General features: G+C 45.8%; 1 protein-coding gene across 4 annotated transcripts in view; it reads right to left on the bottom strand.

Moving 5' to 3' along the window:
• Positions 1-1,340: 1,340 nt before the first annotated feature.
• FNIP1 (folliculin interacting protein 1) overlaps positions 1,341-27,165 on the bottom strand; it is a 65,152-nt gene continuing 39,327 nt past the window's right edge. For 3 of the 4 annotated variants that reach the window (XM_082771644.1, XM_082771647.1, XM_082771646.1), the window contains exons 4-18: positions 24,645-24,745; positions 24,318-24,392; positions 23,746-23,837; positions 21,550-21,633; positions 20,473-20,544; positions 19,608-19,743; positions 18,861-19,062; positions 17,961-18,046; positions 12,563-12,709; positions 10,400-10,569; positions 8,007-9,435; positions 7,477-7,645; positions 6,104-6,301; positions 5,583-5,698; positions 1,341-4,633 (exon numbers count right to left, since the gene is read on the bottom strand). In XM_082771644.1, coding sequence (XP_082627770.1) covers positions 4,555-4,633; positions 5,583-5,698; positions 6,104-6,301; positions 7,477-7,645; positions 8,007-9,435; positions 10,400-10,569; positions 12,563-12,709; positions 17,961-18,046; positions 18,861-19,062; positions 19,608-19,743; positions 20,473-20,544; positions 21,550-21,633; positions 23,746-23,837; positions 24,318-24,392; positions 24,645-24,745 — 3,156 coding nt within the window. In that variant the 3' untranslated portion in view covers positions 1,341-4,554. The remainder of the gene's footprint in view (positions 4,634-5,582; positions 5,699-6,103; positions 6,302-7,476; positions 7,646-8,006; positions 9,436-10,399; positions 10,570-12,562; positions 12,710-17,960; positions 18,047-18,860; positions 19,063-19,607; positions 19,744-20,472; positions 20,545-21,549; positions 21,634-23,745; positions 23,838-24,317; positions 24,393-24,644; positions 24,746-27,165) is intronic. The other variant, XM_082771645.1, reaches the window with a different exon arrangement.

Consider the following 27,165-nt stretch of genomic DNA (forward strand, 5'->3'; position numbering starts at 1 on the left):
AAAGCCTGCAGAGATCCTACCAGGGTTTGTACTTTTGTTTCTTTGTCAAAGCTGAAAAAAGCAGCGATTCTGGGAAAACAGCATCTCCAGCGAGCTAGCGACACGTCCCCAATCCAAGCACTGATGCAGTTCGAATTGCCTGTAGCGATAGCAAAGATGATTTTGTTGTGCACAGGCAAGACGAGAAGAATACGCAGTTGGTGTACGAAGCCTGTAGCTGTTATTGTAGCACATGAAAAAAGTCAGGGGATGGCTGGAACAGAATGTGCACACTGCAGAGCATAAACAGAGGCGTTGCTTTCAGCACACAGCCTCAGAAAGACACGCGCATCCCCAGGGTGTGTGCTTGCATTTAACTCCAGTTACAAGGCCACTGTTTGGAATGGGAAATGTTCAAATCTGAGCATCACATTCGCAGAGACAACACAAGAGGGGTTCAGGACGAGCCGCCCAGCAGCACCGTGCTCGTGCAGACCTCAGCGAGGCCGCGAGCAGCCTCCCACCCTGTGCCCCCGGAGCGGTGCCACTGTTATGGTGCCCTAAACTGCACAGGACAAAGCCACTGCTCCTCTGTGGAGCCGTGGGGAATTGCACAGGGCGTGCATGAAGGGTGCTGCAGCACTTGCACGCCTGCTTTTGGCCAGGCAGTGGTTAGTTAACTTCTCCTGTGCATCAGGAAAATCAAGGGAATTCCAGAAGAGGAGCAATACATGAAAAACCAGGGGCTAGCGAGTGCTGTATCCATCTGGCTGGAGATCTAAGAGGGAAATCAGTTCTGGGCATTACCATCAGCATTTTCTGGATGCTGCAGCGGTTCTATTGCTGAGTTTACTGCTAACAATCTCTGGCCAAACACCCACGTGGAGACACATGATCCCCGCTAACCTCGCGCATCCCCTGTCAGGAGGGCACCTCATGATCATTGCTCTGGTAACACCAAGTTCTCCGTGCAAAATTCTCTTCTCTTGTAGGGAAGTGATTACAAACACCCTGCTAGTGGGACACATTTTGGAGCGATGTGCAGCCCAGAGAGGAGCACTGCTTTATGCACACATCTCCTCCAGCAGCAGCGAAGACGCTCAGGACCACCTTCCTATCTGATGCCATTTTTTGCACCATCCCCATTCACAGCCAAGGGACAGCGAGCACAAACCTCCATCCGAAATGGCCAATTCCTTGAGAGACCCCGAAGTAAACGGCTGCAGCACCACGAAGCAGACCCCAAAAGGGACGTGTGGGAAGAGGCGCACAGGTGTCAAGCTTGAGCTGCTTAAAGATTTTAGCATCACCAGCATGCTCTTACTGCAAGCATAAAAAAAATACAGAAAATGTCCCAGGAATAAATTGACATACTGTATTTATTGCACAAATTTCCCCTAAAATTGGGAATGGTTGTTATAATACAAGTGCACATCTTGGGAAATATATACAAAAACAGAAGAGAGAACAAGTATGTACATTTTACCCAGCATTTTACAAGTACCACCATCTAAATAATTTAGAGAAAGCAAAAAAATTGTCATAAAACATCTATAATATCTCATAGGGAAAACAGAGGCAAGGTGTAAAATCCTTTCTTTGAAATATTTTTTGTTCTTAGCAGCCCAGTGTTTGCCAATTGAAACAAAACAAAAAAAACATTTGCTAATTTTCGTGCCTAGTACACTTAGTTTTCAGCCAGAAAATTAAGACATGTTAATGGAGATTGATAATAGTGGAACAAAAGAAACCAAACGCATTAGTCGCCTATTCACATAAACAACTGTGATATACTTTTTAAAAGCCAACGCTACAGTCCTGTGAAAGATCCCTTTTTGTATTATTCACCAAATCGACACACGTACCACGTTGTTCACGTACCCGAGAAGTTCACTTCCAGAAAACCTCCCCAGCACACGACAGCTTCGTTCGCGTTTTCCCCACGATGGCAATAAACAAACACCGCCGGCAGCCCCGGGCACACGGCGAGGAAGCCGCATCCGTGGCCTCCTCTCCTCGGAGTGACCCAACAAATCATTGCAGTGATGGTAATGGGCTGCGTCAGGCAGAAGGCAGCAGAGGAGGATGCCACCGAGCACCAGCTCTCTTCTCAACGCCAATCTCAAGCTGTGCCAGGGCTTCTCGTGCTCAGGAGTCAAATCCGCTTCAAAGCACTACCCATGACTTGCCTACTGATGGTTACATGGAGAGCAGGATGCGTCCTGTCCCAGTGCGCTGTCAGCACAACCGTGAGGTGGCAGGATGATGGTGCAGAGCTTCCCAACCAAGCCCTCAGGTTGAACACATCCGAGCACATACCACAGGCAGCAGCAGCAGCAGCAGCCACCGGTGGCTCCGGCATCGGGACCACGGCACCAGCACCCGGCAGCACCAAGCCTGGCGGCTCCACCACGATGAGGTTACGGCTGCAGATCCACGAACGACGTTCAGAATCAGAACTAGTGGCTACACCATGGCAAAGAGTTAAAAATTCGGATTCTGAGCTCAATCCTATATTTCATTAAAAACGTGTTTACACAACTGGGCCCCTGCATTCTGTGCTCATTCCAAAAGCCAGATGTAACACAATTGTGTGGCGAGGAGAGGACGCTTAAAGAATAGGGGAGAAACATTTCCTTAGATCACACAATAAACACAAGTTTCTTCCCTGCAGCAGTCAGCATTAGATTTTATATACAAAAGAGTTTTAAATGACACTGCCTGTATTGAAGTCGGGTTTGCTCGCTAACGTTGACTCAGTCCTGCACGGAAATTGGTGTGGGTTTGCCCATGTAGCTCTTCCCTGGAACAGAGTCTTGAGTTACAGATTTTAAATATCACTGAAAAAACACCCTGGGTGCAATCTGGCCCCAGCAAAGGAAGGAAGGAGAGTTTTGTCATTGACAGCAGCGGGGCAGGGATCTCTCCTATTGTTTTCAAGTTTATAAAATGGTTAAAATAGATTGTATGTAAAATAACTCTGCAAACAACAATAGAAGGCGTGCTATGCTATCGAAAATATGATTACAGAATGGCATATTTGTAGAATCACTTATGCAGTTCAGTGACCAAGTGAACACGTATCTCCTACTTCTGTGGATAATCCATGAAGCTCAATATACTGAATGCAATCGATGAAAACAGAACCAAACATCAGCAACATGAATTGGCTGCTAGGACAAATAAGCAAAGAAAAGCCCATAATGAAGTGTCCAGTTAAACTGAGGTAGTAGAGCCTTTGAAAACATAATCCACCTACCACTGGATATTTACATTACTTACACCAGATTGGTTCCATCAGCTATTCTTACAACTGTTGTATATACAGTGACAAAACGGTGATGGCTGAGTAAAGGAGAAATGCTGAGAATAAAATAAACAACATTTCCTGCTGGTAATTACACGAGTGAGTAGAAAAGGGATTAGAGCCATCTGCATTGAGGGTATACTTTGTCCAAAAATAATTTTGATATTACTACTCTATGGAGTAATCAATGTTCATTTTTTTTTGTAGAATGGTTTTAAAAAATATATCAATTAGTTACCTGAGCAATTAAGGGTAATAGTCTGTTCATTTTTTCCCCAATGCTTTGGTACAATTACTTCTAGCTCATTATTTCAATAGCTGGCTGACTGCTGTAAAAATAATACGATGTTGCAAGAACATTACAGACTGTAAAAAAGTTAGAGGTAATAGTCATGTCGTTCTGGGGGCCCCATGGGGAAACTTCAGCCAATGTTCTTTTTTTTTTTCTCCCTAACATTTTGATTATGTTGTCAAAAAAAGCATCACTTAATATAAAGCAACATTTAAACATTATAAACATTTAATACTGGTTACGACATCCAGCCAAGAAAGAGAATCTCCACCTTTAGCTCGCCCGTTGGCCTCTCCCTGCCTCCTCCCTGTCCCCCCACTATTCCCTCTCCTCAGGAGAAAGATCATAAATAGATTTTGGAGCTGAGTGTCATTCATTAATAAGCTTTTTACAAAACAAAACAGTCCCCCTCCAACCCTTGTTCTTCCTCTGGGAAGTCTCCAGAATTTGACTACCAGGTGAAAAAGTAGAAGCTGTTTACAAATCGTTGTAGCTTGAGAATTACAGATCTGAACACGATCCTCATCGATAGAAGCCGGTCTGAAGACAGCTGCTGCCTTCTCTTGGTAAGTTTATAATTGGCAATAGCATCAAATATTTCTCAAGGCAGTTCTTCCTTGCGTTCCCCAGTATAAATTACAGTTAGCCATTGTGGCAGAAACTGATAAAAAAATGCAGATCTTCAGCTTTCGCTAAAATTTTCACTTTTCCATGGTTGAAATCTTGGGCTTACTCATTTTCCTTTTTTTCCTTTCTTTATCCTTTTTTTTTTTTTTTTTTTTTTTTTTTTTCTACAAAAGACCAAGTGGGAGAGGAAAAGTCTCCAAGCGTTTGCACGATGTGCAGTCATATATGGAGATGGTGCAGCTCAGCGAGCAGGCTGTTTCGGCTGCTGCAAAGAGAAAGGATCCAGAACAAGTTGTCTTCCACTTTTGTTTCCAGGGGGAAGAGGTAAACGTCTGTGCCCTCTGGCATTTTAGAGCAGTATCTGGGCAACATACGGAGAGTGAGTGCTTGCTACAGCTGCCAGTAAAGGGAGGTCGCTGGATTCAATCCTGAAAGGAAGCAGAAGAGTCACATTTATCTGACCCAAAACACAGCTGGGCTGAAAAAGTGCCTTAGGAGCTCTGCTGCCTGCCCAAGCCCGAGTGTTTGTACCGGGGCTGTGAGCGTGCACAGCTCAGAGTGGCAGGACATCCCCCAGGTAGAATTAAAGCCAATCGTGCTCCTGTCCTAATGCAGTACTGCTGGCTGGGCTACAAACTCCAGCCAGCGGGGTGTTTTAGCATCCAGCTGTGCCTGCTCAGACGGAGAGGTGACAGACCTGCACCGGCACCGCTGCGCTCTGCTCCTACCTGCCTCGCTTCTCACAGGGGCAACAAAGAGGTGAGGTGGCAGATGGAGGGAGGAGAACCAGCACATCCCCTCCTGCCCTCCAAGCAAGGGCTTGGGGAGCAAAGCACGGGAGCAGAGGGCCAGGCTCAACTCCTGCTGCCACCAGGGAGCCCTGGCACAGCGCTGCCGCTGCTCCCCGTCTCCAGCTCCGTGTGCCTTGCTGCTCACCCTGCTCTCCTGCACGGAGATATTCCCAGCCTTCCTATAAACACCCCGTAAATAGCTCCTCTGCCTGCGCCCCACGCCCACGGAGACATATTATGTGCCTTACATGACACGGAGGGTGCTTTCTGCCATGCAGGGAAAGTCAACCTGGAGGACTCGGGTGCCCCCCGTTGCTCAGTGCTGACTGACCAACTGAGGGACGACTCCGATAAGCTCTGGAGTGCTGAGCCCAGCTTCCTGCCCGGAGGGAAGAGAGAGAGGCTGGGGGTTCCTCGGGATCAAGCAATGGCTAAGGAGAAGCCTGCAGCCATGGGTGATTTATGCCACACCACGGTTCCAGTCCCATTTAGGAATCCATTCTCTGTGCTTAGGACAAACCCAGGCGGAGGATTTGGCACCAGGAAACCCAGGGCAGCACTGCTCTGAGGAAGTTTGTGATCGTACCCCAGCACAACACCCAGCTCTTTGACGTGAACTCTCATCTGGCCCTTGAGATATTCAGACAGCATCTTGCTCTTGAAATAGAGCTCCTGCAGCCGATCTTCCAGGTGCATAACACACTAGAAAGCAAAGAAAGACATCGTGTCAGGGACAGCACAGCGCCGTGGACAAACTGCACACAGCCCCAAAGCAGAACACCCCAGACTCCACACATCTACTGCCTTCTCTCTACCCGTGTCTAGGTGAATAATTAGTAACACATTAGCAGATATTTCTTTACTGGCAAGACTCCCACTTTTGAGCAGAAGTTTTTGATTGCTTTTTAAATCAGAATTAATGAGACAGCTGTCTTGGATACAGAGCAGGGTTTAAACAGACAGCTCAGGCAGCTACATCAGGGGATGTGCTGGCTACTAAAATTGTGGCTATGGACAACTGAACTAAGCAACCTTACAACATCTTTAGCCTCTGAAGTGAAAGGATGTTTTAACAACATCACCCCCTCGATTTTCATTCATACTTACGAAGTTTGGAGACAAGTTATGCTTGTAAAGCTGCAGAGTGGAATGAAGCAGGTTAGAGACGAGGCTGGAGACTAACACTTCTTTTCCCAGCTTGTTATCGATCATCCGTCTCTGGCTACTGGCCACTTGCACCGTCCATTTGTCCGTGTCTGCAATAATGCAGACAGCTTCTGCAATCGGCTCATCCAGAACAGGGTGCTAGGAACAAAAACAGAACAGCAGAACTCTGAGAACAGCAACTGGCAAGGTCTCCTCACAAAGCATCGCTACCCTGGACAGCAGGGGCAGCATCCCACACACTGCCTCACCTAAGGCACGGTAACGTGCTAAGGATTGTGCTCCATCCATTAAAACAGAGCTTTATTGTAAGCAAGGCATGGTCTTGGAAGGACAGTTCTTATTAAACATTTTATTCCAGGCTTGAGAGCATGGCACTGGCTGACAATTTTATCTTTTGGTATTTGATATAAAGAGTTCTGACTGAATGTAGGTAAAAATGAGGACGTTTAAAGCATATTTTCAAGTATATTGTTTGTATTTTGAACCCCTAAAACTGAAAGCACCAGAAACCCTACTTGCTTTTGAACACGGGTGTGTTCATGAGGTCAGCTCTGTTCCCACTTGGCACTGGTTTGCTGTGAGAGGAGGGCCAGCAGAGGGAGCACCCAGCTCAGCCTGCGCTCAGCTCGGCTCCTTCCAGCCTCCTCTTTGGAGGAGGAGCCAGGGAGGTTTTAAAAAGGGAGCTCCTGGAGCCCCAGTGCATCTTGTGGGCTCAACAAGCCCGCTCAGGACTCTCGTTTGATATCAATCTCTCCTCTCCCTACAAAGCCAGCACCCTCAGAAGCTGTGACAAGCCTGAAAGGAGCTGGTGTGCCTGCAGGACTGGGTGCTGCTGGTGGGCTCCCCGTAAGCAGCAGCAGGGTGGCCAGACGTGCACAGAAGGGGGATGTCCTGGGGGAGCACAGGGAGTTCAGCACCACTGCTGCACAATTCCATGCCTGGGAAGGGACACACAGCAGCCTCCGTGTTTAATCTGGTTCAGCAGCATTGCATCCTGTGGGCACTCGGCTCTCAGCAGGCTGCAATGTCTGCAGGACTCCAATTTCTCTGTGGCTCAGCACAGAGATCCATCTTGCCAAGGCCAAAGGCCTCTCGGGTTTATTTAAGTTTTTGTGCTCCAGATTTGCAGGGCAATAACAATGTTTTTCAGATACATTAATTGAGAAACGAGAAAAAAAAATGGTGATCTGGGAGTGGAGACACCTGAAGAGAGCTGTGACTGTAAGCGTTTCCCCTTCCTGCAGATCTGTGGGTTTGAAAACATTTACCTTTCCTACTGCGACAAACACATTTACCAAATAGAGCTTAATTACCTGCACAGCGTGAGACAAATCTGACACCAAACAGTGCCTCAGCTTTTCATCACTTCCTATTCCTTGCAAAACAAAGTCTGGGACGTACGACGAACAGTAGCCACCTAGTAAGGATCTTCCAAAATTGGCGATACTGGGCTGGACAGAGTTCACTTCAACTAATTTTGACCTGCAAGGAAGGCATATCAGGGAGATGTACAACCGTATATACCAAATTCAGCTTTCAAAGAGGTTGCACTCGCACATTTATCATATCTACTTTAACTTCCATTCAAGCACTTTTAAAAAAGAAACATTTTAAAGTCAGCTTTTGCAGTCAGCCATTGCGGAAGAAAAGGATAGGAGCCAAGATCACAAAGCACAATTAATATTTTTTTCCAGACCACTGATCTCTCCGTATTCTTTTACAACCAGCAAGCTCAAGAGACACTTTTCCAACCGCTGATGCCAAGTTAGCCTGCATTCCTCCCAACATGTGACATAAGAGGCTGCATCTTTTTTGGTCTCTGTTACTGCTGAATAGCACTTACCCGGGAAAAGGAATCTCATATTCTTCCGCCCAATCTTCCTGCTCTCCTCCGTAATAGTTACTGCTTGGCCTGGTTAGATCATGCCCAGCATCCTCGCTTTCACTGTCACCCAGGGCACTATCCGAGCTCTCATTTCTTGGAATGTCCCAATCAATTCCCGGGGCGACCTTTTTCTCTGTGTTTTCTCTGTCCCCATGGGGGACACGAATAGAGATTTTCTCTCTTTGGTCCTGCTCAGCAAAGCAGATTTTGTACGTCTCCTGTTGAACGGAGTCCATAAATTTACAAAATTCGCTAGGTGGTTTGCTAGTCTTTGTACACAGGTTTTTAGAAAACTCTAAACTACTGTTGTGAGCAAGAAGGTCCGTAGCTGCTTGCCCTGGAATATCATCAATAGTCCGGGTTTCAATTGAACTGTCATCAGTAAAATATTCATCAAACAGACTCATGCTCTCAGCGTTGTATGGGTTTGGATTCCAGCTCTGATGCTCGTTAGCAACTTGAGGAAAGGGTTCAGTTGTCCCACAGTCTCTATTTTGGTCCTCACCAGTTTGTTTAGCTTCACAGTTCTGATCAGCAGACACTCCTCCTTCCTCCGCTGCTGGCGGGCTGTGATGCCTCGCAATTTGTTCCACTACTGCCTGACTTCTGAGCTCGATGTCTGAATCAGGTGACATGGAGTCTCCGATGAGGAAAGTCACCTTTGTCTGAGCTTCAGCAGCACTGCAAGGAAACGTATCGCAGAAGAGCTTATCCGGAGGCTTCTTTTCCACAGCTATACCGGGTGACCTTGTTGCACTGACTGCCTGGTTGCCCGATTCCAGCGGGTCTTCATCCCTCCACACGTTTGCTGTTGGCTCCAAACCAGATTCTGTCGATACACGTTTTTCTGGTGAAGCCGCCCCTGCGCACACCACGCTGTCCAGGTTGGTGTCCAGGCAGGTTCTTGGTGGCTTAACATCAGCAGCATCTTCCTGGCAATCATCAGGAACAATAGTTCTGCTCTCGTCTGAAGACGTTTCCAGCTCTACCTTAGGAGTGTTTTGCGTGTCCTCTCTCTCTTGCTGTGAAACACCTTCTATGTTTTGTGCGAGGGAAATGGGACATTTGCAATATTTACAGCTACAGTTGGGAGTTCTCGTTTCTTCAGACTCCCTCGGCAGCAAGTTGCCCCTGTTCTTGTGCATTGTGACAAGCACGTACTCGGATTCTTCTACTTCTCCTTTCTCCAGCGTGGTCGTTATAACAGTTCCAGGCATGACTATGGCTTCATCTTCCCCATTTTCTAGAAGATGTGTCTCCTGAAGTTCTGAGCATCTGATGAAGTAAGTGAGGAAATAAAGCAATCTCTGTACCAGGTCATGCCTTTTGCCAACCACAACTGTTTTTGCTAATCTCACAGGTGATCCGATAGCCCCATACAAGTCACCTAGAACAGGAAATAAAACAGACAAATGTTTTGCATCTTTAAAACAAATGGTTCCTCTAACGGACAACTGTTGTCCATCTTTCAAAGGCCAAGCCCACAGCAGAAAAACACTGAATCAGAAGAGGACAGCTAGGCTAGTATTTTGGTTTTAATACAGAGAATTCTAACTAGGCTGCTGGTATGGTATGTAAGGTGACACGCTGGTAGGGAGACATCTGATCTCATCTATTAGGGAGCATTTGCACCACCTAACTTCGGTGCCTGGCTCTGGAGGCTGGTCTCCCAGGTTCCTTATATAGCTAGGGAAGAGAGGAGGCATCCGCTCTGAATTACCCTGGATAGTCTGGAAACTGGGCTGAACTTTTCCCTACCAAAAGCAAGCTGTCAGTAGACACAACCCTATGCCAAGAACGAAGGCAAAAAGTGTCAGCGGCAGGTGCCCAGCTGAAGCTGCCTTCTTTCCCTTCCCCTTGAGCCCTCCGATGGGTCATAAGGTTTTTTGACAGCTTGGAAGACCGGGCTCCAGGTTCACCTTTGCCTGTTGTACTGACAGTATGGCCACTTTGAGGATGAATTTCTTTGATTTGTTCTTTCTAGAATCAGGCTTATTAATAGCAGCATCCCAAAATACCAAAACAGAGTTTCTTTATAGAGAAAGGAGAAGAGAAGGACCAGGATCCTTCATCATCACCAGGGCAGGTGACCTTAAGAGACCTGGCTTAGACGACTAAAGAGGGCTTTACTTTTTGGGTGACATTTTATAGTTGCTAGTGCAAAAAAATAATACAGCATGTATAAAAAAATACAGTGAACACCTCTGAGCCTGAAATACACGCTCTTGTTTTGAGTGGGAAACCAAAAAGTTTGAACATGTGGGGGGAAAAGAAGCAAGGATCCATAAAAATCACCCCGCTCGTACCCACTTACACCGCGCTGTTACATGGTTTAGATGTTTGCCACGTACCGAGCTGTGCCCACAGCGGGTTGTAGGGGTGAGTTTTGGCCAGCATGTCCACGCTCTGGGAAGAATGCTTTTCCAGGAAGATTCGTATAGGTGGCTGGCCATTCGGCATGACCGTAGGGACCCAGGCCAGGTGGTTAGTCAGGACTGCAGTCAGTAAGGCTGGTAAGAACCTGAAAGAAAGATGTTCGACAGCATGTTTTCCAGGTGAACACTCAGCGTGTTAAACTGACAGCACTTCCATGGTCTGCGTGGATCCTGGATGGCAGAAACAGCCTCACGAAGGCAGAGGACTGACCTTTGGTCCTCTCCCACACCTGCAGAGCTCTTTTTTAGAACACACATCTGAAGTAAAATGAAATAGTTTAGACTTGTGGCAACCCAGTTCCTCTCTTTGGCAATAATTATGGGACTTCCTATTTTGAAAGCTCTGTGTTGTAAAACACCTCAAAACCGACTTCTGCTGTTCGCTGAAGAAGACAGTGGCACTCTGTGGCCTCTGACATGACCGCTCCAAGCTGCAGGTCCCACATCCTTAAGGTCTGGGACTGTTAATGAGGAGGAAGGCTGTGATATTTGCTGTCATACCTGTACAGTAGCTAGGTACTGTGTTGTTTCATAAAACTGTGATGCAATTTAAGCACTAATGGCTGCTCCTTTTCAGAACTACCACCCTCCAAGTTCTGTAACACCATCAGGAAAAGAAAGATAGCTCAGCCTGAAAGGCTCTGTCCTTAACCAGGCTAATCAGTTTTCACCAGCTAGACAAAAAACCTTTCTAAAAAGTGTTAATTATCTGATTTTCTGTACGGTAGAGCACAGTTTCTGCTGCCAAGGAGGACAGGACAGCCTTTCCCTCCCAGGCTCCCTTCCCTGCAGGACGAGCATGTGGCAGCTCAGCCCAAGATCCTCCCGCGCACCGACAGATGGTGCTGGCGGCTGCTGCAGCAGCTCCAGTGCCCAGGGAGGAAAACAGACAAACTTCACTGAGCCTCAAAATAACGCTGCTTGAATATTTTACAACTATCAGAATCCCTACGGCTTAAATTTAGCCCTGTTTCCTGAGCAGAGACAGCCAGAAGAGGAAAGCAGACTTAAAACCAGATTGCCAAGGATACAGGGCTTGATTTTCCTCTGGCTTCCATCAGTGTGAATCTTGCTATATTGAAAATAAACCAAACAAGCCCAAACAAATGGCCATTTAAATGTAAATAAGAAGCACAGAGCTCAGAGTGACAGGGACTGAAAGAGGCTAATCCTGGGGAAAAGCTTCCAGTGCAGTAGGAACTTGTTTTAGGAAGGTGCATTTGAACCCCCTCACAAATCCCTACATTTTCTCCCTCACACACTGCCCACTAACTGTGACCTCCCCGTCTGGGGGAGGGAAAAGATGACAAAATTACCCCTGGGTGGCAAAGCTGAAGGCCGTGAGGAGCAGCGGGTGCCACTGCAGCTGTGCCTTCCCCACCGCACACCAGCACGTTCCCCTGAGCTAACAGCTGGGCTCTCTGCTCATCCCCACTCAGCTCCACATGTTTGTGCTCGTTTTAGGATTTTCAGTAGAGCCAAACACTTGAAAAACTTCCCCAATTCATGCCCTGGGGAAAAAGGATGAACTGTTGACAAAAGAGTAAATTTATCAGATTCTGCTGAGTTTACTGAGAGCATTCTCTCTCTCAGTTTTTAACAACTGCTCAGGGCTTTGTCCAGAGGGCAGAGAGGTGAATGCTAGCGAAGCAAACTATTTCTTTAGGGACATTTTACAGAAGTCAGGTTTAATAGCAATTTGCGGTCAGACAGCACTACACACGTGGCTCTCTTTCTGAATGTCTAACCTTGCTCATCATATGATAACCGATTTTGAAAGGTAGATGAATGCATTTCACAAGGTATGTTCATCCCCTTCCAGACATACACACCCATCACGCGCTTCCTATGGACGCGTTTCAAATGTTTAGCCTTTACCAGGATTTAGAGGATTATGGAAGGAGGCATTTCATGGGGATACTTGCTTACTACACTTCTGTTTAAAAAATAAAGCATTTATGGATGGCCTTTTCATTCTTTCTCACTTACTACCAAGATTTAAAAATTGATTTTAAAATTGTTTTTTTTTTTTAAAAAGACATAAACACGTATACATGTAAAAACTGAAATCCACCATACTGGTTTTTAGCAGCGTTTTCCATCAAGAAAGTGAATTCCTTCATGAAGCGATGGCACAGCTGGTTCTTCTCCGGTGTCCCCGACATCATAGTAAGCCAGACGGGCTCCCCGATCCGCGGCATCGTGTAGAGGTTGCAAATGGTCGTTCTAGGAAAAAAAGAATAAATCTGGAATTAAACCAAACAACGAAAGGCAGAGACGGAGATGGACAGAGATGAATGAGTTTTTGTTGTGGTTGCTTCCCTGCTTTCACTACGTTTCATTCAAAACACAGAACTCCTCCATAGCTGGTTTGTGACTAGTGTGAATTTATGTGCATCTGCTTTATAAAAATGCCTTATAAATGCTTTAAAAAAGCTCCCCCCCTGCTTTAACAACCGGTGCATCTCCACCCCAAACCTACCAACGTGTGGCTTTGCAGGGAAGGGGCCCAGGTCCCTGCTTTAACTACAAACATATCAGCTACCCCACGGCTTCAAGGATTTTGCACCTACCCACATCCTTTTTGACTTCACAGAGACCAGTAAACGTATGGTTAAAACGCTGCCTTTGCAGTAAAACGCCAGATTAAAACCCCTCAGATCACTGCCAAACTCCTGATCTAAACCAAACGATGGCTTTGCTCTGAGCACAACGCCTGTGTTACGACACTACACGGAGCTACGTTTCCATCACACTAACAACATAAGCCTTAAAAAAAAAAAAAAAAAAGAAAAAGAAAATCCAACAAAGGAAATGGCTGATCGATTCAGGTGTCTGCCCACCTCAGGTACTGCTTTTTCTAGAAGAGAGACTTTTGTGTTACAGGACATGGATTTACGTCTAGGAACGCCCCTGGTTTATACAGATCCTCCTTGGACACGCTGGCCTGAAATTCACAGACACTTCCAGAACTGAGGCAATGGCTGAGCACGGCAGGCAGGCAAACGCTCTCGAGCAGCAGCTGCCAAACCTTCGGTGGCTGAGAGTTTAAAGTGAAAGCCTGCAGGAAGCAGAGCCCCACGCATGCTTGTGCACCGAGGCTGCGGCAGGACGGGACGGGGCGAGGAGGGCAGGTGGGAGAGAGGGGCTGGGCCCCTCTCTGCCTTAATTTTTTTCAGCATTTTTCGTTAAAAACAACATCCATGCTACGTGCTGACAGCAGCCAAAATCAGCCCAGTCTTCCTTACAAGCCAGATTTTCTGACAGCTTCCCACTGGAGCAGGAGGAGAGGCAGGGACACCCCGGGGCTGGCTGGGGAGGGGGAAGCCGAGGCCAGGGTCGCATCCAGCAGCCCCCCAGCACCCGGCTCAGCATCGGGCACAGGCTGGGAACACACAGCCTTGGTAGCAGAGAGCTGGGGCTGGAGGTGGGATTATTGAGAGAAAGCTTTCTGTTCACAGCCCATTAACTGGAGCGGAGGCTAAGGAGGCCCTAACAAAGGGAGAAACGCCCCAAGACCGGGAATTTCGGAGCTGGACGAGTTTCAAAGCCCAAGCCAAGTATCAAAACGTACAGCACAGACGCAGCTGACCAGAGAAGCTGAAGATAAATGAACCAACTCAACCTAAAATAAAGCTGGTTTCTGCTTCCTATGCAAACTAACCGCGCCGAGCCTCTTGCAGCAGCTCCGCTGTTTGGAAAAAAGAAACTACTTCTAAACTAAACCCACCGTATTAAAATATTTGTTTTCGTTGAAAAGATAGACCGGGTCTTGTGATTCGTTATTTACTATTCTGGTAACCCTGGCTGCATCTGCAGCTGATAGTGTTTCCTCAGCGCGAGATCAGATTGCACTGGCGGGCGGCCAGCAGGCATGTGACTGCAGCGCAGGGAACCCTCGCTGCCGAGCAGCCTCGGCACACACCAAGGGCAAGGATTAATGCCTCCCAGCTCCGCGAGCAGGCGGGGAAACGCTCTCCTTCGGCTGCTAAAAAAAAAAAAAAAAGGAAAGAAAAAAAAAAAAAAACAACAATAACAAACCAAAAGGAAAAATACCAAAAACCAGAATGATAAAAAAATGTAATAAAATAAAAAAAACACACTGCAGGAAGCTAACCAGATTAAAACCCACTAGGAATTAAAGCTGAAGTCGACCCCTCCTGACCATCTGCAGCAGCAGCCCCCTCCCCTCGCCGTGCTCCAGCACCCTGTCCCCATGCACACAGCAGACCCTGCTCTCATCGAGCTGCTGTGCATTCAAAATGGTTGAAATTTGGGAATGTTTCTTGGAGGCTGAACCCAGCACGGGCAGGAGCGAGGGCTGGTGGTGTGCAGGGGCTGGGGGGCTCCTCAGGAAGCACCTCTACACCTTGCACAGCTCAGCACCAACCAGCCGAATGAAAACAAGACCTGAACAACCTCCTCCCGGCAGCCCCCTGGGGTTTTGCCTGCCCCGCGGGTGCAGATGGCTGGGAGGAGAGCGGCACAGCCCAGCCCAGCCCTGCTGCCAGGCACGGGGCTGCTGCACTCAGCTTCCTGCTGCTGTGGGACGGATCTGCTGGTGCTGTAGGGCCCATGAGGCAGGAGCTGCTGGACAAGGGGCTGGGGGCTCTCTGCAGCTCCCCGTCCCCACCAGCACAGCGCTGCTGCCCCCGGCGTGGTGCTGAGAGCTGCTCTGCTACCCACCGGCTGCAATGTCATGACAAAGCCAAGCATCTCTTTGGGTATTGCTTCCAAAGTGAAAATACAACAGTGGTTTGTGACATAGACCAGCTGTGAATTTGCTCCCTACCCTCCTGCCCTCGATCTTTCCCCCTCCTTTTTTTCTCCCCTTGAAAATAAGCTGCTTAAAAGTTACTGGCATAAAACAGGATCAAACGTGGCTGCCAGAAAGCGGAGAAAGGTGTTTCCCTAGGCCTGTGTTCAGGGCTTCCTTGCCAGTCTGCGTCTCTGCCATGCAGGTATGAGCCAGCTGCACGCGCAGGGTTGTTGGTGTGCGGCACTGGCCTCGGGGACCGGGGGAGTCGCAATGTTTATTTCAGAAGTCATGTGTCTGCACATCTGACATCCAACGAGTTTTAAGCCTTTAAGTCAAGTGTTAATAGCTAAATCCATCGCTGCTTTACAGAGTGAGAAGTGTTGCAAAACGACTCATGGCGCAAGGGTGGGCCTGGGGCTGGGCACCGCGCTGATGGCAGACGTGGCGATAGCATCGGTTTGTGGAAGCAGTCTAAGCCTTTCAGGGAAAGCAGCTGTGTTTTCCTTTTTCCTTTGAAATTCCATTAAAAAAAAAAGTCCTCCTTCCAAAGGGGAAAAAAAAAAAAAAGAACACCTGCAAGGAGTTAAAGCAGCACGGGATTATGTTTTAGAAACACCAGCCCACTGCAGTCAGCGCCCTTCTTCCCTCCAGCGGAATTTGCTTAAGAGGGTAGAAATCAACACAAGTCTCAGGTTCACCAAAGGACTCGAGCTCCTGACTTCCCCGTGACTTCAGTGGGAACGCAGACGCCTAAAGAGATAATAGTGGCCTAAATGGGTTTGCTGAACCCGTGCCAAAACAACTTTGCATCCAGCCTCTGGTATTTAAATACGCCTTTTTTTCTTACTATAGGCATATTGCTCTGCTTTGAAAGGCTCCTGCACGGTACAGGAAGGCTTTCCTTACGGTACAGAAAGGTTTTCCTATCATCACAAGACTTTCCTTTCGGTGAGCAGCCCACAGTGCAGGGCTCGGGGCCGTGCCAGCCTGCAGGACCAGCCGGGGGCACGGGCTAGCGCTGCGTCAAAAAACGCAATCACCCAAGTCTGCCGCCCCGGGAAAACCATTTATACAAAATTAAACTGGGTTTAATTTACCTCGCTATGCTATTAAAGAGTAATATTTGTATCGCCATGGAAACCTCTGCACCAAGTGGCAGTTACACGCGTGCTCCCGGCGCGGGTTACGCAACAGCCGGGTCATGCGCGGGACCGCATCCTACAACGCTCGGCGAGACGAGACCAGACAGCCGACCCTGGAGGGGATGGATGGGACAGGACACGGGACGTTACCTCCCTGCCCTGCAGGGCACAGCCCCGTGAACCTCCCTTCGAGGAGGAAAAAGCCAGCACGGTGTTTTCAGGCTCATTTTTCCTGCTTTTGAATCTGGACACAGTGCCCCTCTCCACCGCCCCGAGAGCGTTTAGCTGGGGAGGAAAAGAAGGGACAAAGTCCACCGAATGTATCTGCGGGGGAGAACGATCTGGGGGAAGTTTTGGGAAAACAGCTGGGCAGATGGTGTTATCAGGGGATGGGAATGCAAAGAAATTGCTCGGGGTGAGAAGGGGGAGGAGAGGAAGAGGGGGAGCAGAGAAGCCTGTGGCTGCTCAGAGTTGCTTAACCCGTCCCAGGCCCCCTGGGCAGAGTCTGCGGCTCTCAAAAGTTTCGTGCTCCCTCAGCTCCAGTTCTTGGCACAGCTCATCCCATCCCGTTCTTGCTGCGGGCCCACGTGCTCTCTGCCTTGCCTCCTGTCCCTGCCGAACACATCCTGTGCCCTCCCTCGACACTTCCCTGGGGAGAGGTTCTAAAAATAAAATAAAAAATACTGTGCCTTCCTCCTGCAACACCACCTAGTTCATGGCATCCAGGTAGCATGCAGAACTACAGAAAAATAGGTGAGAATGTAAAGTAAAATGCATCCTGATGACAATTTTCTTTGTAAAGCATCAGAGCCTTGTCTTGTGTAATGTCTTTAAGAAGTAGCTCGATGCTGGTTGTAAAAGGAAGCACGCTGCCACTCCCATCTGAGAGGAGATGAATCACTTGAAACAGACGGATTTCATTTTATTTCCCTCCCCATTACTTAAACTCTGGAAAGAACACACGGTTAAATGCCAGGGATGTGCTTATCTGTGTTACTTCGTATAGTAACTGCTGAACAGAGACTCTCTGCAGGTACTGATAGCAAGAGATTACAGCAGTGCATTTTTCTGTGTGAAGACGATAGTCCTCCTTCTTAGTAGCTGGTTATCTGAAACTCATTTAGAGCAAAACTTAGAGCAGGGTAAAGGTCTTGTTTTGTTCATACATCAAGAAAATACCAACTAGAGGAGGATTTCCCTAACGTGGATTTGCAGTTCTTATCCCCCTCTCACTGGGTCTCAGTTTAAGAGGTGGCTGGGGGCTTCGTTACCACCTAACGCACAGAAAACCTTGGTCACTTACACCCTGCTCAGGCTCAACCCTTATGGATACAAGCACTTGACCAAATCTAAAACCACAAACAGAATAGACTGGCTTGCTATCACCAATACATTTATGGCACTTAAGTTTAACAGAAGACATTGGACATCGTACTTTTCTAGGTGTCAAGAGCATTTTCCTTTTCAGATAAGAACTCTAAGGGCTGAAAAATCCTGCACTGCGGAGGAGGTCCTTCTAAACCACTTCAGTGCTTTTGAAGAAACAGGCGTAAAAGACACAAGACAAACTGCTCACCTGAATTCATTCAGGGCATCAACAATTCTGTTATACGCCAAACTCCGCTGACTGGCATCAGCTGATCTACGACTCATTTTCATAGCCTTGAAAACAATCATTAAACAGATAAGTAACACCAGACATAGTTATAGAAGCACAGAAAATGGAAAACAAAGTCATGTGTTTGACTTTATCTTTCATGGAACCAGTCATGCAAATAATTTTTTTTTTTAAGTGATAAAATGATGGTACAAGTGCCAACTTTCATATCTGAGGGAAGATAGGTGAGGCACATGCATTTGCAGCCTCTGATTCTTCAGTGCTTTTCATCATTCAAGGCATAAAAGAGGTCAAAGTTTTTATTGCAGTGGTGAAGTAACCACTAAGTATTTCCTAGAAGAGAGATTTGAAGCAAATCTAACCACATGTTTGAAAGTTTCCTACACATCAGAATCAGGGGCTTAAAACAAAAGGGGAAAAAAAAAAAACATAGGGAAAGTGAGAACTTGGTATTTATTTACACTCTGGAATATCCTAGAGATAGGCTCTTATCCTGCATCCACAATGTTCAGATATAGCTGAAGCAGGGAGGCAAAGGTGGCCTTAAAAGCACCTTTCCCAATGGCTGATCCTGGGCTTGCTGGGAACCAACGCAGCCTACTGACTGTTGTAGCTTTCAGCAATCCCTGCAGCACAATGCAACATGTCCTGTCCTCACCCCAAGCTTTGCTTCTGCTCGCAATAAGAAACATCAAAGATGTTGTGGAGCAAAGTTCCTTTCTGGTGCAGTTCCAATAGCAGGCAGCAAATTGATCCCTCTTTTGTAAACCAGTAACAAGAGTCAGAAATTAAATCTGAAAGGGCTGAGGGGGAACGTATAGCAACACAAGTGCAAGAATCAAGAGAGATTGCATTTACCTGTTCTATTGCACTCTTCAGTTTGTTCATGTGACTCTCAAAGAGTGGAAAATGTGAGAAGAAGAATTCATTAAATTTGTTGTTCTCATCTTCATCTCTTGAGAGTGAAAAAATAACTCCAATTGCTATCTTCTTCTTCCTAACAATTCCTGGGCTAGGACCAGAGCTGTCATCTGACAAGTTAAAGCTTTCATCCATGGACCTTGAAGCACAGAAAAAATAGAAAGTTAATGTAATCCACTGTTTAAAGTTGTACCTTGGTTTCCTGTGCAATTAAATTCTAGAACATTTAACTTCAATGAACACCATTTGTTTGCACGTGTTGTCAAAGCAGTAACACCCTTCAATAGCACCCATTTTGCAATTCTTTAAAAGCAATCATTAATTAATCCTGCAATCACAAAATCTGGAACCAGGTTCAAAGCATTTGTGGGATTAGAATATGGCTTCCTAGTTTGCCCTTACCTCTGCCAAGAATTTGAGTAGGATTTTAGGGCTTCTCATCCTCAAAAGTACAGCCTACAGGTTTATGTTTTGCTAAAGGTTTTCCCGTTAGTGCAAAACAGTGACTGGCATGAAGAAAACGGACACTGAAAAGATCAGGTGTGGAACTGCAGCCTGACTTACACCTTTGTAAATACCTCATGGAAGCAACAGCAAGAAGAGGTGTATATATGCAAGAGCAGAATCAAGCTGACAGTGGTGGGAAATTATGGGAAGCAACCCGCAGTATCACTCCCAGCTCACCATCGAGGGAAGACCCCGTTCTCCAAGCTGGTGGTCTGACTGCGACGCCACCGCCGCTGGTAGCTGCTGGCACAGCTCTTGTTAAACGAAGAGCCCGGAGATGGAAACGGAGTGATGAGCAGACTGCTCAGAGACGCTGCAATAACAAGAGCAGTAAATAAAAATCTCTCCAGGAGAAAGAATATTTGGAAAATAATACCAGCCACTTAACTATGACCCTGAACATAAACTGGTGTTGCTCATGAAGAGCTTTTGCTTATCAATGCTTCTTATCTAAAAACAACCGGTTTATAACAACATTAACAAGCTGTACAAGCACTACAAGGGTGGGACAGTCCTGCAGTTGTATATAATAGCCAACTTACAGGCTGCACCTTGCTCATCAACCCCAAGCAGCGGGAAATAAATTCTTTGTAGATAGGAGTAACATTAATCACATCTTTTAAAGGTCTTTCCACCCCCAGTGCCCAATACCCTGAATGAGGGAGGGAGGGAGGGGTTCTTTGAAGGCAAACTCATGTTTTAGCATCAGTACCCTCCTCAATTTGGTAAAGACATAACAAGTGTTGTGTAGAAATACTGCAAACTCATTTCAATATTTAATCTGGCTTGTTTATTTGCAGTATGCTTTAATAGACCGCACTGCTGTTCAGATTAGCTCTGTGACGTTCCTAATGGAATACCCTGGATGCCTAAGGTATTTGTCCATACGTATTATGTACACATTAAAGCTTATATATAACAAAAAAGAATGGTCACATTTCAGGAAAGCTATTTGATGATGTCTAGATGTCTCAGTAACAAGACAGATGACTACCTTAATATTTTCAGAGTCTATAGGGTTAATGCACAGAACTGACATTACCAGATCTCGCTATACCACTGTCTCTGTCCTCATTCTGCTCCCTCCCAGGCATATCCATAGGGTTGCTGTGAACTGTAAAACAAGGAGCACCAATTAGCAGGGGAATATACAGTTCCTTTCTTGTTTGCAGATCTCCGTGTAATTATTGAAACAAAAACATGCTCATTAATTCAGATCAACAGCACTGCACAAGGCCATCACCAAGAAAGGCTGCTTAGCTGAACAAGCCAAGGCACTTATTTGAAAAGCTCACATGTAATTTTCTACAGTCCATACACCTACTTCAGTACAAACCAAACCAGGCTCACTTTCACTATTTCTTTACATGGGTATTTTTTGATAAAATTTTAGTCTACCAAAAGGATGTTAGCCACATAGGTAATATTCAGTGTATACGCCAAAAAAAAAAAACACACAAACCAGTATCAACAAGATTTCATTCATATACTGGCCTTCTCAGCTCCTATGTATATAATTTTAAAAGGATTTTACAATGATGTCTTGAAGAAAATAAATACTTTGAAATTGTGAGCAGTGTATTGGCTGTTCAGCTAAGCCATAAGCTATCCAGATTCACAATCTGCATATGCAGAAGATCAAAAGTGTATCAGGCTTAACAGACTAAAACGTGATGTATTTTACAAATGTGCCTGTGAAATAGAAGCTACTCAGCCATGGAAATAAGACCCAGACACTTAAAGCAAGAAAAATCCATTTTGTATCAAGCTAGGTTACTTTTAGATTTTAGTTGGTTTGAAACAAGTCCAGATCAAAATAGCTTGACGCTATTGCGAAATATTATTTCTAGAAAGATGAAATCCTGTATTAAATCTGTGTAAGTTTTTCAAACAAAACGAAGCAAAAAAGCAACCAAGCAGTCCCCAAAGAGGACTATGTAAATTCCTGCTGTCCTCTGGGGATTTAAAGCATGTACCCAAACAGATAAGAGAGCAGAAATCACTGTCCCTTTTTGTATTAAATAAATAATAATCTTATTTCCAGGGCTGCACTACAAATCCACGTTTTGTCACCCCAGCTAGACTAGCCACACAGCACAGCACACAGCAAACTGCAAACCTGCAAAGAAAGAGGCGCTCCGGATCAGGCGGAGCGGACCTTGTTCAGAGAATGCCCGCCTAGGGCTGCAAAGCTGTGAAAGACCTACATGGCAAAACGTAAAATACACATGAAAGAATGAGGTTAGTAAAGCAGAACAGTCTGTAGGGAGGGGGCCAAGGGCAGGGAGAAGATATAAGCCAACATAAATGCAGACTAACGTACGCAGGAAAATAGCTCTTACACTTAACAAGAACGTTGAGTCAAGGAGTATGGCTTATAGCTGAAATCCACAGTACGTATAGAATAAAAATAATAGAGCCAGCTTTACACCATCTCCCATATAAGGATGGGCTTCTGTCCACGGGCTTTTATTTATTTTATTTTTCTCTGTTGAAAATGATTAATTTATGCAGGCTCGAAGCCGAACTTGATCACAAACAGGAGATTCATCTCGGAGCACAATGTTTGTTTTAACATCCACACTGGGGGGGTGTCTGAGGAACGCCGTCGCTGAAGGCGATGGGGGAGGAAGGGAGGGAAGGCAGGAATAATTCGTCTTGGTGGAACCAAGAGAAAATTACAGGCCGAAGTAGCTGTTCTGAGAAGTACATCGGGGTAGTGAAATCGTATAGAAAATAAAACGTTAGCAGCCCTAGCGGTTTGGATTAAAAGTAACACGGGGGCATAGATCTACAAGGGGCAGAGTGTATTTACTGTACACAGAGCTGGAAAAAATAAACGGGTAGTTTTAATGAGTTAATTGCCAGTCCCTCTCCCAGATTCGAAGCTCCTGCTCCAAGTTTACTGAGTGCAGAAAACGTGAAGGCTGCAGTGCCACAAAGCTCCCTTCCGTCCTCCTGGGTCTTCGCTCCTCATTAGAGGAAAGGCCATGACTAGCCCTTTTTTTTTTTTTTAAACCAGCATAGCTAAAAAAAGCAGCTTGTAAATAGTTCCCAACCAAAACACACAGAGCCTTCTCCTATCACAGCCTGGCAAGAGTCGGCGAGTCAGGAGCAGCCTCTGGTATTTAGCAGAGTTGTCAGAAACGCTGCAGTTACAGATTAACCTCTGTGCCTGCCTTACCCAAGGTTCCCTCCGCGCCGAAATGGGAACTGTAAACAAACGTCCTCCGACAGCCTGAGAACCACAGGGCTCAGTTACAGACATTTCAGCATCCTCCTCCAGCAGCCCCCTCGTCGCTTCTCGTAGGTGCCCAGCAGTGCTCCTCCTGGGAGCACACAGCTGGCACCCAGACCAGCTTTGGTCTGTGCCTGAGCTGCAGAAGAGCATTTAAGCTCAGGCTTAGCTTCAAGAATTCTACACCGTGAGTTGAAGTCAATGGGAAGGAGAGAAGTGGACACTTGCATCCAACAAGAATTAAGACCATGGAAGAGCCAGAGACCCAGTCAGGGTAACAAAGTCATCAAATTCACTCCATACCTCCAACCCTAGAAAGGTAGATTTTACAGACAGCAATATTCTGTAATGTGTAAAAAGAAGTCCCTTATTCCACCTAGCACAAAAGACATTTTGTTTGGAAAGCAGACCATCTAAGCCAAGGGAAAGGGAAGACGTGCTTCCACCTGAGCACTGAAGTACAGAATCTTTACTCTCAGCTCTACTGCCTGCATGGGGAAAAGCCAACATCTTTCACTCTGTTATCTAAAGCTTGTGAAGCTTTCACCTACAGCAATTCCACAACAGCTGAGAATCAAAGACTCCAAATCATTTTTCAAGACTGCTTAACTTCAAAGATCAGACCAAAAAAAAACAAAACACCACCATCCATCTAATCTGATCAAAAACTAAAGTGCAACTGTGCAAGGTTAACTTTGTACGGAATATGCAACCACATGTGCTAAGGTGGCCAGAGTACAGAAGGGAATGGAAATTATTAACAAAAACAAAATTGGGGAACTAAGCCAGGAAGAATCAGTCCTGCCTCATCTGAGATGTGCTGCTTAGAAGTTCTACAGATTGTTATTTTCCAATATATTTCTCTATGTATTTTCACATACACGTGCATAGCTGCATATATTAATCCTCTGTCAATTCCTTGAACTAATTTATTCTCCTCCTAATCTCATCAACATTAACTTTCTGTAAAGTTCTTATCTTCCCTGTTTTTTTATTTGATTCTACTTAGAAGACTTTCATATTCTAGAACCTGTGATTACTCAAAGATAATAGGAAATAAAATCATTTTATAATTACCTATATTCCCGAGAAGTCCATTCATAATCGTACTGTGGTCAGGCTTTAACGTATTGCTGTCTTGATTAATGAACTCAAGACTGTCCTGCAACCTAAAAAAATCCAGAAAATAAAACATACAGCAAAACCTGTGATTTGTGTTTCAGTTTAATACAGCATCACTTCATCATAGCTCAAATGGAACAGACAAGGTAAGAATGCAGACTTACACTAGAACAAGCCACATTCTGGGGTGGGTCAATTAACACACAGAAAGCAAAATATCAAACAGTCCAAAGCCTGATGTTTTTGTAACATCTTTTTCTTCATCTTGGACTGAATTCCCCAACTCCACTGTTCTGTTCTCATCCCGTTCTGTTCTCATCCCGTCTCCTCTGTACCTCACAATACCAAGCTCCAAAGGAATGGCTCATTCATTCACTTAAAGCAAACTGAGGTGAAGACAACCACAAGGGAAAGGTGAGGAGACCCGTGGCAGGATATAACAGATGGCTATTTTTCCAAAAAAGGTCTTCCATGTTTTTTACATTCATCTGGTCATAAGCAATAGATAGGATTTCTAACAGACTCACGTATTCAGACTTCCATAGATGCTGCTTCCAGTGCGAGCTGTGAAAACTTTGCTGAGCATGAGCTGAGGAGGTGAGCTAGAGGTCAAAACGGAAGACGTCAGTCAGAAGCAGTGCCAGGACAGGCTTTTCATCTCCATTTCACAACCTTCCAGATTTTATAGACCTAAACACAACTTAACAACCTTTTGTGTACGAAGTGACAACAGAATAGCTTTAAAGCAAACCAGAAATTCCTTTTCATCTACACTTGCAGCATTCAGTTCATTCTAAATTGGCACTGAGGATTATATCTGCTGAAATGACCAGCAGTAAAAAAATGCAACTTACCGGATCTGGTGAATTTTCAATGTGGAGCCCTTATAGCTCATGGCCACAGAGCCAAACATCATCTCTCCAAGCATGTTAGCATCTGAAGAGCACCGAGAACCCTGAAAAAAAATCCACTTGTTTTTAGGCATTTTAGAAGCACATTTCCATTTAAGGCAACATAAACCGAAGGAAAATAGACCTCATGTAAAAGATGAACATGCAAAATCTCTCTCTCTATAACACTGTCAAACACACTAAGTTGAACAGTTCAGTAACGATAACGCTAGAACAGAAAGTGATCTTCAAATGGACTGTGCAGCAAACCACTAAAATCATCCAACACACCTAACCCATCCAGGGCAGGGGGGCAGATTCAGGCTGCACTGAGCCAGGGGACTAAGAAGTGTAAAGGGTGTGATTACACACTTGGATGAAACAGAAGCAGTAAGCCCAAACCTCGTAACTGGTGGACAAGAGGCAGCACAAGTTCACTGATGATCTTACGCAGATTGCCCACTGGAGCCATGCTGGACCTGTGGTTTCTCAACAAATATTGATTTGTAACTTAGCCACGGATGGTGTTTTGTGCTTGATACATCTTTCTCTCTTGTTTCCTGGTGCCTTCTCCTGCGAAGGCACCAGGGAAGAGCTGCAGCTCTCCGAGCTGCATGCCGTGCTGGAGATGAGCATTTCCTGCTAGCTGGCTGGCCAGAGCCTGCTGTAAGGCACGCTGCCCAACTACAAAGGAGGAACGCCACTGCTCAGGATCACAGGCTAGATCAAACGCTGCAAACAAAACCCTAAAATTACAAGGTTACTCAGGGCAATCAACTGCAGATGACTGCTCAGATGACAGTCATCTAATTTGTATGCTGTCAATGCCTGAGATTACCGTCCCTTTATGCAGGGCTGTTTCTTCTCTAGGCTAGCAGCATGCTAGCACTGGCTCTCCATTTGTGCCTTGCCCTGATTAATTTGAAATGCTGTGGTCCTGCACTCACAGAGCTCAGGCAGCTCACAGATGAGATACTTTGGTACTATGCAAGAGAGCAATACACCTCCTCTGAGGTGTGTGATAGCTCAGATCACTGCCTCAGAGCAATCCTTCCAAAAACTGTTCCTAAAACCAGCCATGGAAATAACCTTGTTCTTGGAAAATGCTAGGTGACGTATCCCCGTACCCCTTATCAAAGCCCTGAACGCGCAGGATCCCCACTCGGATTCCTAAATAGGCTTGGAATATATCTCGATGTTTGCCCAGCGTCAGGCAGTGAGCTCATAGCACAATCAAGGACAGGGTGTCCACACCACGGATTCCTACCAGGAATAAGGAGTGATACGGAGACGACCACTCAATGCTAGCCCGCAGAACAAGGGCAAGAAGAAGGAAATGCTGATCGACCAAAAGGCAGCACACTTGTAACGCTCCCTAATTTCCAGCTCTTCTCAAGCACTCTCAATTAAGATGACAGTCCTTTAACAGACATCCTATTAACCTCTGAAGTCTGCTATCACTGCAAGAAAGATAGGGGAGAACTAAAAGGAGCAATCAGAGTTATAATAATGAGGATGTAATTGCAAGGTTTGCTCGTGTTCATATGACAAGGCAAAATCTGGTCGTCAGCTGAGTCACACAGAAATTTCCACCCTTACTTTCCAAGATACCTCCCTGCCTAACTGTCTGGGTGCGCTGTAGGTAGGACTGGAAAAACTAGACTTGAATCAGTCAGCAGGACCCAGATGCTCCAGGGAAGTGCAAGAATGAAATTTAATGGCTCTGGGAAACGATGGCTCTGTCAGCATCACGAAACCTCGACGCGAGGAAACTACCAATTATTACAGCCAAATATTCTGATTGCTATTTTTTACATCTGTCGCAGATCTCCAATTGAAGGCCTTGTTCTGAATAAATGTCGAGCCCTTGATGGTCAGTTTTGGTTTCTACTTTCTGCTAGTGTGAAAATCTGTTTCTACAGCTGAGGAAATAAATGCTTGAAAGTAAAATATTGATTTTCCTTGTCAAGAAACCAAATTAAAAAAAGCAAGTGAAAATCAGCTGCTTTCAAATTTAATTATAGGGGTTTCCCTTCCCTCTGAGAGACACAGACAAGCAATGCTGAAGGCAAAGAGCGTGGTAAGAGGCACCCATGGTCTCTTTCAGTCTCTTTTCATCTACACTTCATGGCAACTATTAAGCTATGCATAACAGAAGACGCACATCTTTAATGCACTCAATATGGAAACACTGCTGCAGCTCAACTCCTTGCCTTTAAATCTGCAAAATAAAGGTCACTTGAGACCAAAGTAGAGTGCAATCAGCTGAGGAAAGAGGTTAAATATTAAAAACTCAAATGAAAAATAGCCAAGGAGCATCTGGTAAAAAGGGCAGAACCTCCAGCATTGACAGCTTGGACACGAACCAATTCCCTAGGTCATATTTACAAGCTCACATTAAAAAAGATCATAAACCACCAGTAAGTGTTTGTTACTGCACATTACCATATTGGAGCTAGTAACATTTGCATTATTTGGAAATTAC

Source organism: Aythya marila, assembly GCF_965140915.1.
Source record: "Aythya marila genome assembly, chromosome: 14".
In the NCBI taxonomy this organism is placed as follows: Eukaryota; Metazoa; Chordata; class Aves; order Anseriformes; family Anatidae; genus Aythya; species Aythya marila.